This window comes from Sceloporus occidentalis, unplaced genomic scaffold (assembly GCF_023333645.1).
Source record: "Sceloporus occidentalis isolate IW3139 unplaced genomic scaffold, rSceOcc1.0.p SCAF_8, whole genome shotgun sequence".
Classification (NCBI taxonomy): domain Eukaryota; kingdom Metazoa; phylum Chordata; class Lepidosauria; order Squamata; family Phrynosomatidae; genus Sceloporus; species Sceloporus occidentalis.
Window position 1 is genome coordinate 53,787,710 of NW_028316988.1, and position 21,717 is coordinate 53,809,426.

The 21,717-nt window shown below is 39.6% G+C and overlaps 1 protein-coding gene across 11 annotated transcripts in view; it reads right to left on the reverse strand.

Moving 5' to 3' along the window:
• LOC149308930 (glutamate receptor 3-like) overlaps positions 1-21,717 on the reverse strand; it is a 201,266-nt gene that overhangs the window by 139,520 nt on the left and 40,029 nt on the right. For 10 of the 11 annotated variants that reach the window (XM_089536721.1, XM_089536722.1, XM_089536719.1 and 7 more), the window contains exon 3: positions 605-844. The exons of the other annotated variant lie outside the window; for it this stretch is intronic. In XM_089536721.1, coding sequence (XP_089392847.1) covers positions 605-844 — 240 coding nt within the window. The remainder of the gene's footprint in view (positions 1-604; positions 845-21,717) is intronic. 11 annotated transcript variants of the gene reach the window in all.

Genomic DNA, 21,717 nt, shown 5'->3' on the forward strand with positions numbered 1-21,717 from the left:
AGAGCAAAATATCCCCTCCTAACATTCCAGTGTCCCAAATGCAGGAATATTGTGCAGTGAGGAACAGTCTATCAGATGACCCACCTGTAGGCTACAGTTTTACCATTTAGGCTGCACCCACACCTCAAAAATAATCCAGGTTGATGCTACGTTAATTGTCATGGCTCAGTGTTGTGGAATTCTGGGAACGGTAGTTTGTTATGGTGCCAGGGGTCTCTGACAAAGAAGGCTAAATGTCTCACCAAACTACAATTCGCACAATTCCACAGCACTGAGCCACGGCAGTTAAAGCGGTGTCCACCTGGATTATTTCTGCAGTACAGATGCAGCACTATGTCTGTGAAAATTAGATCTAGAATAATGTGGATATGAGAACTGAGCACATTCCATTGAACTTCTGTTGTGTTGCTTATCAAAATCAGAGGAATACAGCAATGTTTCAGGGTAGATTTGGCTGAAGAGCTGCCAGTTGCCAATCCTTAATTTAGCTTGCTGGTTAAATAACTTGAGAATTAAATCAAAACCATCACTTCTACTCTACAGTTCATGTTAATAATGCAAGCACTATGAGGATTTTTTTTTTTTTAGAAATGAATATCCTTACCTCTTTCTGTGTCATAGAGGTATACAAACTTCTCCCAGTTGTAATAGGTCAGAAGGCTCAAGATGGCTCCTTTCAGGGCTGGCCGCATTTGAATGACAAATTGCACATCAGCATCTGTTGGGAAGCTGGGGGTGATGAAAGAGGTGTGCAGTGCCCCGCAGAAAGACGTCAGGGTGTTCATCGACATCTGGTCATAGAATCCAAAGATGGCATAGACTCCCCTGGAAAACTGTGAACAGACTGAGACACAGAGGAACAGAGCCATTACAAATGAGAGATGGGGAAGAAGGACTATAACAACTTGCTGGTAAAATATGACAAAGCTGCAAGAGGAAAGTCCACAGCCGTTTACATTTAGAACAGAGCAAAGAAAAAGCTAAAGTTGAGGCTGCGATAACTCATCATCTTGTTTTACCAAAATATTATATATATATATATATATATATATATATATTCTTTTTAATATAGATCGATCGATCGATCGATCAATCGATAGATAGATATGTCAGGCACAAGAGTTCATAAATTCCATTAATCTATATTGAAGGATATGTGTGTGTGCGCGCATGTGTGTATATAAATATATATATATCCTTCATTATAGATTAACGGAAATTATGAACTCTTGTGCCCGACATACATAAATGCTCAGATCTATGCATTCCTTTCTGAAGATCTGAGCTGTGCAATCTGAGGGACCTTTTATAGCTATAATTTTCATTGGTATTTGGAAACCAACTATTTCTTAGTAATGATATATTTCACTGTGCAAGATTCATAGAGGAATAATTGCATCCAATAGAGGCTACAACCATTGCAGTAAATAAACGCTATTGCATTCCCATGCATTATCCCCAGAGCATTCATTACTTCCACAAATCATAATATTTACAGTCTTTAAAGTCTCCTATAGCAATTTTAGAAGTGGGGGGAAGGAAAATTTCCCCACAATAGCTCATTGACATGGCATTCGATGCAACTCTTTAAAACACTATTGTTAGAGATAGATATAAAAGAAAATAAAATTTTGATGCAAAAATACAAGCCATTAAATAAGAAAACACTTTATTCTAGAGTGGATATGTATTGTGATGGATCCAAAACAATAGAGGATGCAAGCATATTCAAAAGTGGGGAGACTTATGGGATGGCTATATCTCCCCAGCCTGCTGAATGAACACTGGACTTAAATGAAGAAACAAAATGTTAAGAACAGCTCGAGCCATAGAAACAAGATATAAAATCAACCAGGATACTACATTTGTTTCTTCCCTTAAGGTTGACAAGAGCATTAAATCCATTGCTACAACTGTATATGCCAGAAGGAATATATATATGTACAGGCTTTTTCAAGACTGTAAACAAAACATAAAAACAACAACAGCAAAACAACCACACACAGTAAATTAGCTTACAGGCAAAACCAGAGTGGAAAAAGATGGGGGAGGAGAGTCAGCAGTATCATAGCCTGCCACAACTGTGAAGTTTATCACGTGATGCCCATTCTCGCCACAATCGTCTTCATAAAAGGAAGTACATACATGACATTTTGAGAGCATCCCTACTGCACATCCCTCCCTTAGCACAACTGGGCTGTTGCTGGCCCTATCCAGCAGGTCTTTTGTTTGTGTGTATGGGTGTTTTTGATTTTTTAAACACAATTCTGAAGTTATGCTAATGCGGTTTAATACACACACACACACACACACACATCAATTAAAAAATAAAGGAGGGGGAAGCTGTTCTGAAATAGCAATAGGGATGGGAGAGAGGAGCAAACACTGATGCTACATGACTCTTCAAACCCAGATCTGGCACAGGAGTAATTTATCATACCTGAGAACTTGTGCTATCCCAGTGGTACTGGGAGCTTACTGATGGGTTTTCTCATCAATGGCAAGGTGTGGGCTAATCATGCTTTCAGGGGAAGGCAGTGACAAGAGGGAGAGGGTGCCTTGTTGTGGTGTGCCTTGAAGTTCTTTTTGTCTTATGAAGACCCTAAGGCAAATGTATTGTGGGGCTTTCTTGGTAAAACTTGTTCAGAGGAGGTTTGCCATTGCCCTCTCCTGAGGTTAAGAGTATGTTACTTGCCCAAGGCCACCCAGTGGCCTTTGTGGCTGGCCTGGGAATCATAGTCCAGAGTCATAGTCCAACACTCAAACCGCTACACCACACTGGCTCTCCAAACAGGTATTTCCAAAGGCACTATTACCAAACCTTTAGGATGGTTTAAAAGAACACAAGTGATAAAATCCTCTCTTTTGGAAAGGGTCAAATTCATGGGGTCACCATTAAGTCAGCAGGCTACTTGAAGACACCTGCACATGCACATACAGTGGCTCTGTACCAGAATGCATTCTTTTCATGCATAACAGCCCCAGGTTAAGTCCGAGTATCTACAGCCAAAGACTTCAAGGATTCAGTGAATTAACAGCTATGCCCATAACTGAGCTTCTCTTCTAAATGAATTACTGATATGTTTTGAGAGATAGCATGGTATAGTGGTTTGAGTGTTGGACTGGGTCTCTGTAGAACAGGGTTCAGATCCCCACTTGGTCATAGAAACCCATTGGGTGACCTTGGGAAAGTCACACCCTCTCAGCCTCAGAAGAAGCCAAACCCCCTCTGAATAAATCTTGCCAAGAAAACCTCATGATAGGTTCACCTTAGGGTTGCCATAAGTCAGAAATGACTTGAAGAGACACAACAAAAACAACATTGCTGTGGAGAATTTTTCAAGTTTGTAAGCTGTTCTTGTAATCAGGAAATTAACATGTATGTTAATAATATGAAAGCTACAGATAACATTTAATATCCTGTCTCTCACTTCAAATTAGATATTGTCATCTCATGGCACTAAATCCATAAAAGAACAGGAAAGCACTTAAAACCCTGAATTCAGTGAAGAATACAGGAGGTGACTGATCAGTAAAAGCAGATTGAAGAATTAAGATGGAAAGGCATGAAGAAATGGTCAAGGTCTTGCCCTGATACTACCCTGAAGACACTCAGAATATGGGCAAAATCATGCAAGGGTAGAAATGACCTTGCCCAATTGCTCAGTGACTGATGTTGTTGTACCACAACTCCTATAATCCCCAGCCAGCATGGAGAAATGGTGAGGAATGATGGGAGTTGTATCTTCATGACATCAGGCTGAGGAAGCCTGGATTTATGGTCCTTAAGAAAAAGAAAATGCTTCCAACTTTATGGTAATTTTCTGGCAATTACAGTAAAAAAAAATGGAATAGAAGGATCAATCATACACCTCTCTATCAGGCAGTTTCACACAGGCACCAATACAGTTCATATACAAATAAAAGTTTCCAATAATTATAACTACATATAGTAGCTTTTTTAATTGGAACTTTGGGTGGGAGAAAATAAGTTGCTTGGTTGAAAGTCACTCTCCAGGGGATCCTGGCAGCCATAATCCAAACTGGTAAACTAAATAAATTCAGCACCTTGGCTAGTTCCTTTAACATTCCTACTGAAATCGGAGCAGATTCATTGACTCACTGGCATCAGAAGTGTATTTTATCACCTTTGGCTGATATGCCAGCAGTGCCCCTTCCTAAAACTGGAAGCCTAAAGATAGTAGTACACATGCTGGTCACCTCAAGGCTAAACTTTTGCAATGCGCTCTACTTTGGGCTGCCTTTGTACCAAATGTGGAAACTTCAATTAGCTCAAAATAAGGCAGCCAGATTGAACATAGCACACCAATATTAGAATCACCCCACTGGCTGCCAAGAAATTACAAAGTGTCAAATATTATGATATGTGGTTTGGGTCCCAGTTACTTATGGGATCATCTCCTCCCATATAATCTGCCCCATGCACTCAGGTCCTTGGGGATAAATTTACTTCACCTGGTCAGGACTGTCACCCAGAGGACCTTTTGGTTAGCTTCCCCTAGATGGTGAAATGACCTGCTAGGAGAGAACTGACAGCTAAACAGGCAGTCCAATTTAAAACAGTATTAAAGACCTTTGTCTTCCAGTAGGCTTACTTAATCCATTTTAAATAATGAATTTTAAATTGGTATTTTTAATCTTATGTCTGTTTGTCTATGTTTAGGAGTTTTAACCTAGCTGTTTAAATGGTTTTATGTGTTTAGTTATAATTATATTTTAATCTATGTTGCACCCTGCCTTGAGCCTTGGGAAGAGAAGGGTAAAAAAAATTATTATACTATTATATCTACATATGGGACATTATCATGCTCTTTCCTCAGGCAGCAAAAGGTCTTGAGCTGATCATGGGTTAATATGCACTTGTGGGATACCTTCCCTAATGCAGTGTTTGTCCTTTCTTTTTAATTCTGATAAGTTTGAAAAACCCACTTCGTTTGGACTTCTGGCAAAAGAGTATACTGTTTATTCCACCCCCACCCCCAATATTCACTGGAATCTGGTCTGGATTTTGTTTGTTCTTATTGCTGCTGTAGTTGTTTCCATTCTTGTGGTAAGCCGCCTTGGGGGCATTGTAGCAGAATAGCATTTTATTGTTATTTCTAGTAAATTGAAGAGTATCTCAAAACAGAACCAATATTGCATAAAAATGGGGCAGCACCGCCTAGCACAATATGTTTGCTGTTTCTTTCATGAGCTGTTTTATCCCTGAGCTTCACAAAGCCAAAATTTATGTAGACTCTGAGCCATGATGGTGTCTTTATTCTAGCTGATTGCCTGTGAAGCTAAACATTATGCAAAAGTTTTCGGGGGGAAATCTCATGCATGAAATTGGTACTTTACTCCGCAACCTGCCAAATTTGAACAAAAGCTCCTCAAACTCTTTTTTTCTTCTTCTTTCGTTCTCTATATTCCAGCTCCTCCCCTGGTTTAGAAAACACAGAGATACCTCAACAGTTTTCAATGCAACACCTGTGTTTTGTTCAGTCAGGGTAATCTAAGCAGTTCTGCCTCTTTCTCCCACCCCCAACAGGGAAAAATCTGTTTTTAAACCTTTAATTTTAATTTATGCTTTCATAAACATGGAAATACTATTGCTTTAAAAATAACATGGGTAAAATCACTGCACAACATGCCATTATTTAACTGTTCTGTAAAATTCCATTGATTGTGTCTAAGTATAGTTTTAATAAAGTCAGATAATCCAGACATGGAGCCATAGATAAAAGATGTACATGAATACATATTTGCATTAAGAAGATCTCCAGCTCTGCTGGCATTTCAAGGCAGGCCTACAAAAGACTCCTGTATGTAATCTTGAAGAGCAACTGCCGGTTAGTGGAAGAGAATAGACATAATGCTAAACCAACATTGCAAGGATAAACTACACTGAGTTTCAGGACTGCTTACTCCCTTCCTCTGGTATGGAATCAAGAAGGAAATGGGAAGCTTCACCTTCTGTTTTGGATTAAGCACAAGATTAACCAATCTAACTTTATGCAATGAGAAAAGTATCACTCACCAAGTGTTAGCAGACAGCAACTCCCATCAGTTCTAACCTGATCATGGGAGTTGCGGTCCAATAACATCTGGAGAATTGTACATTCCCCACCTCTGCTGTAACTTGTGGTCAATCTTACTTATGATTTTTGGAACAAGCCATTTCTTAAATTATGGTTTGAAGTTGGCTTGGCTGACAAACCATTGCTAACAAGAGCAACAGTTTGTTGGGTTTGGATTTGGTTAATCAGCAATGGTCAGGAAAGCTGATCAGTTTTGTCTTGCAGTCACACCAGAAGAAGAAGGACTTCCTTAGGCTTGTTGTCATAAGGAATTAGAATTATGCCCTACATACATCAGTGTGCTCCTGCTTTCCATGGTGCCCATAAACCATCTCTAGAGAATTTCTTAGATCTCCAGAACCAGCTTTGTGTGTGTGTAAACGGCTTACGTAGCAAGGAAGGAATCTCATCCCTCGCATTTCTATTCTTCTGTGGAATCCCATAGCATCCTGTGTCTCTACCAGTTCATAGTAGATGACACTGATATTATGTTGCTGCTTTACACTGGCAGACAAGTATATCATGCACTTTTTGGAGCAATGCATAGCTTTGTCATGAGGACAGCAGCAAAAGCTGTCTCTGTTGCCAACAAAACCTGGATGGCTGGCCCACCAGTAGTTTGGGAGCTAGAAAAGTAGCTTTCTCTCCTGATGGAGATGATTTTGCTTTACTCCCCATCCCAGCACTGCAGTACCTCTGGCTGCTGTTACTCCACTACCACTATTTACACTATCTGATCAACAGGATTGCAATCTATGTTCCTTCTTCCTCATTAGTAAGTACAGAGTAAGAACTCCGAGGGGATAACCAGCATGGTAGAATGGTTTGAATGTTGGGTAATGACTCTGGAGAGCAGGATTCAAATCCCCTCTTGGCTGTGGAAACCCACCCACCATTGAGCAAGTCACAGTCTCCCAGCTTCAGAGGATGGCAATGGCAAACGCCCTCTGAAGAAATTTGCCAAGAAAACCCCATGATAGATTCACCTTAGGGTCAACTTAAATTGGAAATGATTTGAAGGCCCACAACAATAACAGAACAACAAGAACTCTGAAACCTGAAGGCTTCCTACTCAGAGAGCTAATTTCCAACAGACCTGTATAATCTTTTCCCTCAACTTAAAAAAAAATCATAGATGGAGCAAGAATATGACACTTGTACATGGCAGCTTCATACAAGCTGATGCTTAACAGTTTCAGGTGAAGAACAAAAATGGATGCTTGGCTCTGGAATAAACAGAAATAACTGCATGAAATACAACTTCATTCAACCAGCAGAGCTGTGCAGTACAATAAAATTGCTCATACACTTAATTCTCAGGCTTGGGAATTAAGTCAACTGATTGTTATGGGAACAGAAAAGGTCTCTGGTCATTCTTTGCTAATTCATTCATTAGTCTCAAAGTGAGCGACTGCATTTCTGAACACATACAAAAAGAGAATGTCTCTTCAGTTATACATTCAGATAAAGAATGAACATAACTGCTTGAGGTATTCTAATTGTCCGCAATTTTATGCCTTGATTTTTTAAATGCGCTGACCTTAAATGGTTTTTATCTGCTCTTTTATATACTTATATTTTTAGGCAGCTACTATTTTTATCACACTGTTAATGTTAAGATGGCCCTCTCTGGAGATGTAAGAAATCTGAACCATTTCTTAATTCTCTGGGGAAATTTACCAGTTGACATCCTGGCATTCCTACTGGAGCTCTGCTCTCACTTTGGCACAAAGTAATGGAAAGGGACTGTCAACATGGTTACGTACTTCCAAGCACTCTTTCTTGCATTGTACAACCTGGTCAGTTCTCTGGCTAATAAGAAAACTTGGGTGCATGAAATCAGCAAAATAACAACTAGAATTATAACAGGACTCAAGCAAGAAGAAAATATCATGCCTATTCACCAACCTCAGCACTATATAATAGGCATGATATTTTCTTCTTGCTTGAGACCTTTATAATTTTACTTCTCCTCTGCTACTGTATCTTCAAGTAGAGGATACCCAGCAGAGATTTTCAAGTGGCAAAGGGTTTATACAGTCGACCCTCTGCATCCACAGTTTCTGCATCCATGGATTCCACCATCCACACCTTGAAAATATTCCCAGTCCCCACCCACCCAAAAAGCAAACCTTGATTTTGTCATTTTATGAAAGGAACACCAATTTCTTATGCCATTGTATATAATGGACTTGAGTATCCATGGATTTTTGTATCCACGGGAGGTACTGCAACCAAACTCACAGATTTTGATATCTGCAGGGGGTTCTGGAACCAAACCTAAGAAGATAAAAAGGGCCCACTGTATCTAGACCCTAAGGGCAATATGCTGTAACCATTGAAGGCCACTTATATTTTTACTGATTTAGCTGCTATGACTGACAAAGCTACAGGAAAGGTGTATGCTGGCCATTCACGGGACCAGTTTTAGTTGTTGCAGTGAGAGAATAGGGACAAAGTGCTCAGAGGTGTCAAACCACTTTGCTTGTTACATTATATAGAAGGGGACTAATTCAAAGATATAGCCATATTAGTTTGTAGAAGTATGTAAAGAGATCTTGTAGCACTTTTGAGACTAACTGAAAGAAGGTGGCAGCATGAGCTTTCGTAGACTAAAGTCTACTTCCAATTCATCTGAGGATGGAGACTTTAGTCTACGAAAGCTCATGCTGCTAACTTCTTTCTTTCAATTAGTCTCAAAGGTGCTATAAGATCTCTCTACAAAAAGGGACTAAATGAGAGGATGTTTCAGGCCACCTTAAAGGAGGTGACTGAGAGAACATTTCTTAACAAAAACTCACTGGACTGGGAAATTGTAATTATTACCTTCTGGCTGTAAACATTTTCTTTTTGGATAAGGAGTTTAGGAGAATGACAGTGGTCCAACTCAAGTACCACTGAATGAAACCAATTATCTGGACCTGTTTCAGTGCAGATTTGGGCTAGGAGCTGGCACTGAAAGAAAATCTAGTCAGTGACTTTTCTTGGGAGAGAGACAGGAAAATGCAACTCTTGATTTTTCCTCTTCCATAATGCATTTTGGTACATTCGCCCCGATATCTTGTTGGTCCACTTCTGTAGGCTGAAGATCACTTTGATAGGATTGTTCTGCTATTCCCTGCAGAGCTGGTTTCAGAGGACAGTATTAGGGGACCTTGCTCAAATTTATAGCATTTAAACAAAAATCCATCAGTGATACCTTTATTGGACAACCAAAACGCACAATATACTTGTTGCAAGCTTTCAAAGCTCCATGGGCTTCTTCATCAGGCAAAATGTTACAATCCAAACAGGAGAAAAAAATACAGTTGGAAATGTTAGTCAGATGCCTGCATGTTGTTTCAGTCCTTAGTAAAGATGTATACTGGGGAGGATATACAGTGTATTTTGTGCAGGAAGGCTCCTCCTCCTTCTGGCCATGTGGCAATTGGGAGATTTGCAAAGTCCAGGATATTTAAAGTCCATTTGCATCTCAACAGGGACCCCTCTTTTGCAATCCAAGCTTTCATAACTGTTGACTCAACAGGTTTCCATTGATTAAATGTGTCTACTAGTCGGGACTTAGGTATTTAGGGCTCTATATAAACAGCTGCAGAATTTTATGCAAATGAAAGAGCAGTTTAGAAATTTTCAAAATAAATATGGGTTAGCCTCCTTGAATTACCAGTGGCAGAAGAGAAGGATATAATTTGAAAATAAATGGTTATTTCAGACTGCAAGTGGGGTATGGATATACTTTGGATGTACAATGGATCCTTGGTATCTGTTGGGGTTTGGTTGCAGGACCCCCTGTGGATACCAGAATCAAGTCTCATTGAATACAGTGGCATAGTAATATGATATCCCTTATATAAAATGGCAAAATCCAAGTTTGCTTTTTGGAATTCTTTTTTGGGGAGAATATTTTAAAGCCATGGATGGTTGAATACGTGGATGTAGAATACATGGCTATGGGGGTCAGACTATAAACTTACAGAAAGAGAGAAAGGGGGAAGGAGATCTTTACAATTTGAAAGCAAGTACTGAGACAGAAATCCTGTGTTGACATGTAAGTCTAAATTCTGTTGAATTCAACTGGAGTTACATCTGGGCAGATATGTGCAGGCTCTAAATACACATCATTTCTTTCTGGCTTTCAAAAAGCCATCAAAGTTGTTTCAAGCTAAAACCAAGATGAGGTTCCTTCAGCCTGAATGTTTCAACATGTTGAAGAATATTTGTAATTAGAAAATTAACATGTTTGAAAGAGAGGGAAAGGCAGAGAGAGAATGTCAGACAAGTTAACAGCCCCCTGCCCCTGCAATGCTCTGTATGTTTTCAGTAAGGGGAATCAGTCACTTTAACTTCACATTTCCCCTAGGTTGCAGCCAGTTTTCATGATGAAAAGAAAAGAAGGAAAGCAAAGCAACTTTGGAGGTCAGCTTACAAAACTATTCTCACTGCTTTTGTCACTAAGAGGCATCACTTCTTCTGTTTTAACAAGATACAGTGTTAAACATTTCAAAAAGATATTCCCTGGCAAAGAAACATTGGACAGATTCCCTAGGCTGGATACAAGGCTAATCTGTCGGAGTTGTTGGCCTCCAAAATCGTGGCTTAAAGATTAGATGGCGAAAGAATGAAAGAGCATTTGCCAAGGTATTAATTAGTATTTGTCCTGCACTTTTCAACTAGAATCCAATATTTTATCAGGGGATCTTATGTTCAAAACATGTCACTGAGACCCCCTCCCCCGGATATTAATTAGAAGTCTTGACAATTAGGAATGCTGCCAAATTTCAGGTAGGTTGACAAGCGGATGAGCGTTTTAATGGCTCAGTAGCAGCTTTGGCCATATTGTGCCAAAGAGTAGAGTATGGTTTATGCAGCTATATCTAATTTTCCATTCTGTACAAGCACAACTTCCTTGCTGTCAGCCAGCAAGAGGGTCTCATTAATTCCCAAGGTCTTAAAAGGAGGACAGCCAGCCAATTAAGAGAGAGGGTGAGAGAGAAAGAGAGAGGCTGTATGCAGATTAATGCCTTTATCAACACACAACCCTACGTCAATATGCTGCAGATAAGATGGCTTCAGCCAAACCTGGAACAGACTGGAGAGTCTGGTCAGGTAGATGTGATGATGAATTTGGGGTGTCAGTTTACTGGAATTGTGGGCAGTGGTACAATTAGGTAATGCTTGACTAGTTTTGACATATGCCCTAGGACCAGAAGGGAGATCTTTAGATGGCATTGTATATGAATGAGTTGGGAAAACAGGGCCCATGGGCTGCATGCAGCCCACAACCTCCTTTTTGTGGTCTCAGGCTTGCTTGAAACCCCCCAGAGCCCTTACAACATTTCCACATTATATTTTGATCAAAAAAATATCCATCACTGTTCTTGGAGAAATGGCATACTGGCTAAGATCTCTGATGGATCTGCTGCAGCAGAGAGCTTTGCGAGATGGAACTCCATCCCTCTTCCCTCCCTGCATGTAAAACTTATTTATCTCTAGCAGAACCTCTTCCCCTACAGATTTAGTAGCCAGGGTAGGGAAGGAGGTAGCAATGTTCCTACATCAGGACATATGAAGATGACATCATCTTCTGGGACCTGTGGAGGATCTGCAGAAGGTCTTAATAGTCAAGGATCCGTGGGTGGGAATGGCAGGAGAGAAGCAGGTCGCACAGGCAGGAGGATGTTGTGCAAAAGAGATTGTGAATACCCCCTTGCACAATGGTCATTAAAGGACATACACAGGTGTTAATCGACATTAGACCTCTATATGTCACCAACCTGATTCCAATTATTAATTCTACCACTCTGCCACCCCCAACCCACTCCTTCAAATCCAGAAATGGAAATCATTTCTTTCTGAAAAACAGTATGGTGCAGTCTGCCACAGGTGTGCAGGGGCAAAAAATGGTGATGGCCATTGCTGCCCTCCCTGATTTCTGATTTCAGAATGTGGTAAGCCAACTTTGCTGAGTTTGGTGGTCTTCATTCTGCTGAATAGGCTCAAGACTTCAACTCCAAGAACCAACAACCTGTCTTGGGAATCCATCACAGGAGCTACTTGATGCTTGAACATGGGTACAAGCATCATCACTTAGAGGACTCACTACATCCTTTGAAAGGCCTGTGACAGTTGCAGCTGGTGGCTTCCATGTCAGTGAATCCACTCTGGGTTTTAGTCCAAACTGTAAGAGAGCAATCCAGTGTGTGAACCCATTGTGAGTATAGGGTTCAGTATAGGGTTCGAGACCTTAGACAGCTTTTTGAAAGTCTAGTGTAAAACCTAGAGTAGATTCACTACCTCACTGACATGGAAGCTACCAGCTGCCAGTGATAACCATAAATTCAAATCAGTTCCTGACCGGATCCCCTGATTCATCCCTCCTTCTCCCTCTCCCACTTTCTCTCCCTCAGATACAGAGATACCATTTCTCAACAGAGAGCCAGCATGGCATAGTGGTTTCAATGTTGGACTACAACTCTGGAGATTATGGTTTGATTCCCAGCTCAGCCATGAAAACCACTGGGTGATCTTGGGCGAGCCACATAGAGGAAGACAATGGCAAACTTCCTCTAAACAAATCTTGCCAAAACAAACAAACAAACAAACAAAAAACCCTTGATAGGATCGCCATAAGTCAAAAATGGCTTGAAGATACACAACAACAGCAATAACAACATGCTACTTCTACCTGTGTGAGAGACACCCAGCCATACTGCAGAAGCTGTCACTTTACAGAGGGTGAGGAATGTGGTTAGGGGCATTTTAATGATGTGCTGTGCAGTTTTATGGTCAGTATAGTCTTCTAATGAATTTTAATGTTTTTAATGTTTACTGTTTTAATCATGTAAATTGTTTAATTGCTTTTAAAATAACTTTTAGGTTTATACTTTTATCACAGTTTTTGTACAGTTTTTAATCTGTACAGTATTGTTTTTCATTATGTTCTTAGCTACCTTGAGTCCCACTACTGGGGAAAAGATAGAATATAATAATATTAGAAACTAAGAACCAAGCCCAGCCTAAATCTTGCCTCTTCCTTAATGGTGAGCAGAAGGCTCATGCGGAATCTCCTGGCAGATCTGGGGAGGATGCCCAAGTCAGTAAGAGTTTCTGATCTGTTTGAGGACAGCAAATATAAAAGGGCTTTTTTGGGGGGGGGGGGGTGGTGGCAAACTGGGTTTTTTGAATTGTTTGCTCTTTTGACTATCCCAATGTGTGGCTCATGGGCCACAGGATGTTACAGACACCTTTCCCCAAGCAGCCATTTGGTACCTGGCTTTGGTTGGTGGATCGTGAGGTGTTAATTAAAAACCTAAAGTAGATCCTACATGCCTGAAATCAGATGCTGGTATCTACAGAATCATAGGTCCTGCCATGATTGTTGGCTACGTGTTATGTATACATTTTGCATGTAATACTGGATGATGTGGAGTCGAAGGCTTTCATAGCCAACATCCATACTTTTTTGTAGGTTTTTTAGGCTATGTGGTCATGTTCTAGGTGACTAGAACATGGCCACATAGCCCGAAAACCCCACCAAAAAAACACTGGATGATGGCTTATGCTACTCAAGTGGTAATGCTGGGTAGAAAGAATGTCTGTCTTTCTTGAAGCTGACCTGTAAGCAGATGTGAGGGAATGAAGACTGTGCTTTAAACTGTCAAGGCCAGTTCCCTGGGAATGCTTGGAAAGGACAGGGAAGGAGGGGTATGTCTGGGAATGGGAACGTTTTAGTTTAAAGATGAATGGGTGGTTAGTGCCCCAAAAACATTTGAATTGCTAATTGCTTTTAATATAATCAGTAACTAAAAGTGCTGACAATAACACCATGCTGTGAACACCTTTAGTTTCCAGAATTAAGCTTTCTGTTTTACTGAAGTTTGTGTCTCTGAACTGAAGTGACAGCACCTCAGATCAATGGTGGAAAAAAGAAAAGAAGTGGCAGTGGAATATATTGCCTTTCACCATATAGCTAGAAAATTGTATAGACTATTTTATCTTTTGCTCCAGGCAGCAAAATATCCCACCTCACCTCTTTCCTTTCTCCCTGCAGTTACTAAGCCGTGTAGTAATCTATTTATTTTAAAGAACTAAAAGCTGAAAATTTCCCAGTTTTGTAAAGTCTCACATTAAGTTGCCTAGAAGGCCAGATGTTGCTTGTCCCTTAACTATAAACCAGGTGATTTTTTCCCTATAAGTTACATTATTAATTTTCCCCCTGTGATTGCAGTGTCTACCAGATGCTGGAATCAATACTTTAAATAATAGGCAAACAGTTAAACAGGAATTTTACAGTATAAAGAAAATAAAAATCAATGTGCAATGTCAGCCACCTGCTGGACTCTAGATTTATTTCCATTAAAGCAATATTCAGTTTCAACATTGCGTGTCACATTCATGGATTGCTTCCAGAATGTTTATTGCATTTTGCCAGTTCTAGAGGGAGTGATGGTTTAAATTCCCTCATCCATCCAAATGCTACAGAAAGCTGTATTTGGTTTACAAAATACACTTTGGCTTAATGGCTTCCTTGCTAATGAACGGACATAAATATTGTCCTTTTCATTTTAAAAAAAGTGTATGATTTCATTATGGCATCACTGAGGGAAAAAGGCAGGAATTAAGGTTGACTTTCAAGGCATATGGTCATTGTGAATCCTTTCTTAGCCCATTCTTGTACTGAAATCTCACCTAAGACTAATAGAAAGTAAAAGCTTGGAAAGGAAAAGAGTTTCAGTTTGACGCAACAGTGCTGTGGTAAATTCTGAAATGCAGATATTCTTCTAGACAGTCTGACCGAAACTGATGGGTCTGGCAGTTAGGGCTCCAGGTCTCTAGTCCATGCCCCTGACTTTCAGGCCCCAGGGAGGAATCTCAGGATGAGAACACTACATATTCCTATCCTGACCACTGAGAATCACAAAATTACCACTGATCTTCACAATAAGCCCACTGATGCCCATACGTACCTGGACTGGAGAACCTACCTCCCCAAATATGTTAAAATATCACCTAGAGCTCAGCTTTAAGAATAATATAATAATAATAATAATATTTATTTACTTATACCCCGCTCTTCAGCCAAAAGGCTATCAGAGCGGCTTACAAATGGTTAATTAGACATTTCCCTGCCCTCAGGCTTACAATCTAAAGAGACAAGACACAAAAGGAGAAGGGAACGGCAGTGGAGAAGGGGAGAAGTCCAGCAGATCTTCTCTCCCTCTGAGGGCTGGACCAGGGCAGATGGACTGAAGGGAGGGCCCTTCTTCTTACTCTGATTAGGCCCCATTAGGGAAGGCATTGGGCCTACCTCCTCTCTCCCTCAGAGGCTAGGATGGAAACACAAATGAAAATGACTATAAAAGGACTAATGAACTTACTCAACAGCTGCTTCAAAGGAGATATCCTCTTCATATCACAGATCATCAAGACAGAAACCATCATTTTGAGAGCAAATCTCCACAAAACACATAAGCCAAGCCAAGACCATCTTTTATTTGTAATAGATTACTGGCCCCCATCTCCTAACTACCAAAAGGCAATTAGGAAAAGGTATTGATTGTTAGCAAATTCTGTATGTCTTGCCAGAGCCATCCGCAAGCCTTTCTTTATAGCTTTCTGCCAGCCATCTAATCTACAGTTATTGCTTTTAAGAGCTGCTTTTAAAAAACCATCCAGCAACCCTGGATTCTAAGCATTGCATTACTTGTATGTCAATTTAAGAATATAGTCACTTTTTGGAGCAAGTGACTGGCAATATGTATCTTAAACAAAACATTACTTGCCAGGCATGCAATCTTATTTATGTGATTGAATGCAGATGTATAGCATGTCATCTTCAGTAGGTGGAGAAAATAACCATGTACACACACCCCTCAGGAATCACAAATCTGCAATGTTTGAACAACCAGTTGATAGACATTTTAACTTGCAACATCACAGCTTCTCTAAATTGTCTGTGTTTAGATGCCATCTATTTCAAGTCTGTTGAAATGCCATCTATTTCAAGTACTTTGGAAGAGGTGAAGCTCTTGCCCTATTGGTCTCTTGCCCTTTTGGACCATCTCCACTACCATTATCACCATCTATCCTTCCTCAAAATATTTGGGGACTATTAATAGCATTATTATGGTAATATGGATTATTATTTTGTAACAGCAGTAGAGAAAGATTACACAATCTTGCTGTAAAAAAGAAAGAAAAAAGAAAAAAATATAATCAATGAAGGGAAGTCAATTAATATGAGCAACCTATTAAAAGCAATTTGGAAAAACTTCCTTTTTGCTTTTGCTTTTTGGCAGCAGTTCTTGAACAATACTTGAACCCCAATTAAACATTGACTTATTTGAGTCAACATGTAGATTAATCAAACCAATTCACTAATTCTATTCTAGTAGGGACTGACAAAAGGATTTAGGCCACAATTACTAGAAGTTTGTTTTCCTGTTGACATCAGAGCTTAGAAAAGTTTCACTCGTTCTTAAAAGGAGTCCTTGCAAAGGTATTAAAGCAGAGAAAAGGTTTTTCCATTCACTGCAGAGCTTTTCACTTTTTTCACTGCAGAGCTTGGAAAATTTAATTTCCAATGGGAGAAATATTTTGTAATTTCTTTGACTTGTTGGCTGGCATTCTGTATTGCACTTACAAGTTTGTAACCTGGAGTTATGGATTTGTAACTACTGCATATTCAGCAACACTGCATAGTAACAACCGTGGGGCTATTGCCATGATCGTAAATGTCCATCCAGCCCAACATAATGCCGAACAGCCTCACTGAATGCACTTATGATCGGGCTCAAGGAGGATGACATTTCCAGGCCCTTCCTGCAAGTGAGTGGGGCTGGCACAGTTGAAAGCAGGACCCCTGGCACAGTTCCTCCTCACTCACTTGTGGGAGAAGCCTGGAAACATTGTCCTTTTGTGCCCCAGCTGGCAATTGAATTCTCCTCTTTCCATCTATGTGGCCACTGGATGTTAAGGTAGTTAAGGACTTAGAAGATTGGGCTGGGAAATATTACTTAGGCTTCTTCTGGACTGCAGTTTGACATCACTTTATCTACCTTGGCTCAATGCTATACAATTCTGGGATTTGTAGCTTTGTGATATATTTAGCCTTCTCTGTCTGACAGCTCTGGCACCACAACAAACTACAAATCCCAGGATTCCACAACATTGAGCTATGACAGTTAAAGCAGTGTCAAACTGCAGTGCAGATACAGCTTTAATTTCACATTCATTACTTCGGGGCTATACAGATTAGCCTGAAGGGGCTGTGAGACGCCATCCCTTTTCACTCCTAATCGGGGCCACAGCAACCGCATGCTGCGGCCTTGATCTGGCCTTCGGAGGAAGCAAAAAGGAGCAGCAAAATGCAGCTCCTTGTTGTGCCCTCTAAAGTGGCAGAGAATTCTAAGTACTTCACCAAACTACAAGATACAGTTCTAGCAAACTGGGGTGCAGGTGCACTCTCCTTAAAAGTCTGAACTACAACTCACCAAGTCCCAAATCCAGATTTCATCTCTGCCATGAAGTCTATGCTAGAGAATTATAGTCCACACCCATGAATTACAGCACTAGAGTCCTCAGGCAGAGAAGTCTAAGTACCACATCAAACTACAGATCTCAGGATTCCATAGGATGGAATTTTGGCAGACAAATTACTACTCTCACCATTCAAAGTGTCCTTCTTCCACATAATCAAACAGGACAAGTCCTCCTCCCTTAAAGCAGTTCTCCCCCCCCCCCTTTTTTTTTATGCACATTGACAGGAAAAGAAATAATTCTTCAATGTAAATTACACATAATCGGTATTTATCAAGCTCAGTAATTGGCACATAACAAAAGAGACGTCTGATGCACTGCTAAGAAACAAACATGCCAAAAATGAGGGAGAGTGTACAATGAACATCTGATTGCAAAAAAAAAGAAGTCATTGTGGCTTACAAAACTGCCTCCCACTTTCTCAAAACAAGGCTGAGTATAAATATATACTTGAGAGAGAGCCCATTGATGTGGGTGCAATTGATAAAAATCTGTTCTTGAACCTGGCAGGATTCAAATAGGCAACAGCAATAGCATTTACATTTCTATACTGCTTCATAGAACCTTATTGCGCTGACAAAAAACCCAACTGATCCCTAACAGGATACAGTTGCCTTTAGGGTTGCTATTGGGAATTATCGCACATAATTTGTGTTGATGCCACCAGGCGATTGCACCCGGGCTGCATCCTGGGTCCCACCTGTGCTTTGGAGGCCGCTTTTCCAAGGAGATTATCACACTGCCATTATTGCCTTGGCCTTGCAAGGGACAAGCTCGGGTCAGAACGGGGAAAAAATGGGTGTTACTGCACTTTAAATTGCTGCTGCGCTACCGCCTCACCATCACCCGTTCCTCTGGCATGCTCTGCCGGCCAATTTTGGTGGTCCACTAGGCTTCTGTACTACCAAAATCGACTGGCAGAGCATACCTGGGGGAATGAGTGATGGTCGGATGGCAGTGCAGCAACAATTTACTGTGTGATAAGACCCGTTTCCCCCCGTTCCAACCTGATCCTGTCCCGTGCATGGCCAAGGCAAAAATGGCCATGCAATAATCTCCCAAGTCAGAAAGCTTTTGGCTTGGAAAAGCAGCCTCCGAAGCATGCCTAGGACCCATGATGCAGCCAGGTTGCAATCACCCAGCGGAATCAGTAGTAAATTAAGTATGACAGAACCCGCCAGCAACCCACAACCCGACTGTATCCCGTTGGGCAGCAGTCAGGGTTTTGTTGGTGTGATAAGGTGCACGGTGAACTCAACACTCCCTAATTAGTTTTCAATGTGTAAGCCAATTGTCTCCAACAAGCTGGGTACTCATTTTACCGAACTACAAAAGGATGGAAGGCTGAGTGGACCTTAGAGCCCTCTCGAATTGAACTCACAATGTTGTGGCTCCAGTACAGGCATTTAACTACTGCGTCACCAGGACTCCTTTAGCTGAAATAATTCTTCAGCCAGGAAGCCTAGTGGGCAGCATTAAATAAGACTTCTTTTCTCTCTGCCTAACCTACCCTGCACAGTTCTCCCATGAGGTACTGAACCTGCTTTAACAAATGCACAAGTCTGCTTATCTGTTTATCTATCTGATAGACTATTGAAGATCAGGTTAGGTCAGACATTTAATCTAATCAGGTTTCTCTTAGCATTTTATAAATATAAAATTGCAATAAAGCATTGCAGTGTAGATTGCTCCTATTCAGTTTCATTCTTTTAAAAAATAAATAAATACATTTTATTATTCATTCAAGTAAAATAATACACATATTGGAAACAAATAAAGATACATTTTTCCTAATATGTACTTCCATGTAGTATATCATTTAAATAAAACCAATTTTCTCTTAAACAAACTGGAAGTGTGCTCTGACATGCTCTAATTTTATATTCTTACACCCCTGAATAAGATAATGAAAAGAAAAGTATTAAAAGATACATGGAGACTGATTAAAGGGGATGAAAAGAAATACAGTTATTATTCATCAGTTCATAAAAAGCTATTCCAGGATAGATTTTATTTTTGTATCAAAAATATGGTTCAAAAGGTATTAAATACAGGAATAGAAGGGATACATGTTACAGACCATGCTTTTGTAAATATGGATTTTATAGTTAAAAATAAAAAGGATTATAGAGAAACAGAAAGATGGAGGCTGGACACTGGAATATGTAAAGATATGGTGAGTAAGACCAATGGTGAGTAAGCCCCTAATGGCAAAATATATAGGATATCAACAATGGAGAAGTTTCTCAAGCTGTGCTATGAGATACTATTTAAGTCGTTGCAAGAGGGCTTTGTATTAGGGAAACATGTAAGGTAAAGAGATGACAGGGAAATAGAAAAATAAAATTAGAAATGGAAATTAAAAAAATAGAGAATAATTATATAAAGGATAGGAGTAAAAAAATTATATAGAATTACAAGCAAAAAGAAAGAGAGAAAATAGAAATAGATGAGATCCAGAAAAATATGATATATTTGCAGAAGGAGGTTTTTTTAAATGTAGCAATAAAAATTCTAAAATATGATTGGTGTAATAAAGGCTAAAACTGGGATGATATGTATGATGATGAAAAAAGATAAAGATATTTGAAGAATATTACAAAGAATTATAATATTCAGCAGAGAATAAGTCAATGGACAAAACTGAGGAATATATCGAGAACCATTGGAAAATAAAAATTGATGAGGAGGATAAAGAAATAATGGAACAACTTGGTTTTGAAGAAAGTAGTAATGTTGAAAAACCTTCTAAGGAAAAACTAGGGAAAGAGTTAAGGAAACAAGAAATATATAGGATAAAAGAGAGGGTGAAGATAATGAAGGAGAAAGGAAAAATAAAGGAGAAACTGCAAAATTAAAAATTATTATTTAGTTGGAACAAAGGACAAAAATTGGAATAGGAAAATGATAGAATTTAGAGAATATACTAAATTTGAACAAATAATTAGGCAAAGAGATAGTATGGAGGAAAATGAAATTTTGAAAGATATTACAAGTGAAATATATAAATTGTTATCAAAATGTATGAGAAAGAAGAATATTTTAGGACAATATGGGAGGATGAATTAGCACAAATGATAAATATTCAAGAAAGGAGGGAAATTTGGAATCAACGTCATTTAAAAACATATATCTATACGGATAAAGGAGAATTATTATAAATTAATTTGGAGATGGCACTTAACACCAGTAAGGTTAAACTATATAAACAAGAATTATTAAAGGATATGTTGGAGGGATTATCAAGAAATTGGTACTTATATTCATATGTGGTGGGATTGTAGATCTGTAAAGAAATTTTAGCAATTAGTATTTAAAGAGATAACAGAGATAACAGAATGAGTTAGAAATATGCCCCCAAATAGCATTATTTTCTATATATGATAAGATCAACACCCAGGGTATGAAGGACTTAATTACAAATCTATTAATAGCAGCAAGACTAATTATAGAAAAAAATTGGAAAGATCAGGGAGATCTGAAAATACAAGATCGATACCAAGAAATATGGCAAATGGCAATTAATGATAAGTTAATATGTAAAAAAAAAAAGAATAATGAAGAGGCATGATTTTTGAAGCTATCTAGGCAGCGGCATCCCAACTAAATAGGTGGAGATTTAGGTATGATGATATCCAGGGGCATCCTAGATCCTGAATTCAAGCTGGAAGAGGTAGACCATCTTATTTATTAATGGGATAAGCTCCTAAAATTCAACAGACTTCACCAAATGCCTTCAGATACCCCAGTAGAAGAAGACTGTAGTTTCTGAGGCACTAGAGTATTTTGACTCCCAATCCTGGAGTCGTGGCAGTTATAGTATGCCACCCTGAGATCTTGTGATATAGGGAAGGATAGAAATACTTTACAGAAAGTTCTTCTTGGCTTTACTTCACAAACGAAGATTCAGGAAGGACTCATCCATGCTTTCTACAAGCGCACTGATGATGTTGGATGTATCCTTCCAGCCTGTGCAATGGATTTTTCTGGTGGAGCGCAGCGTGCACAGAACTGGCCTCACCCTTTAAACCAGAGGTTCGTCTGCTGAGGCCTTGACAAGCATGGACGGTGGCAGTGAGGTCCTCGGGTCGTAGGTTTG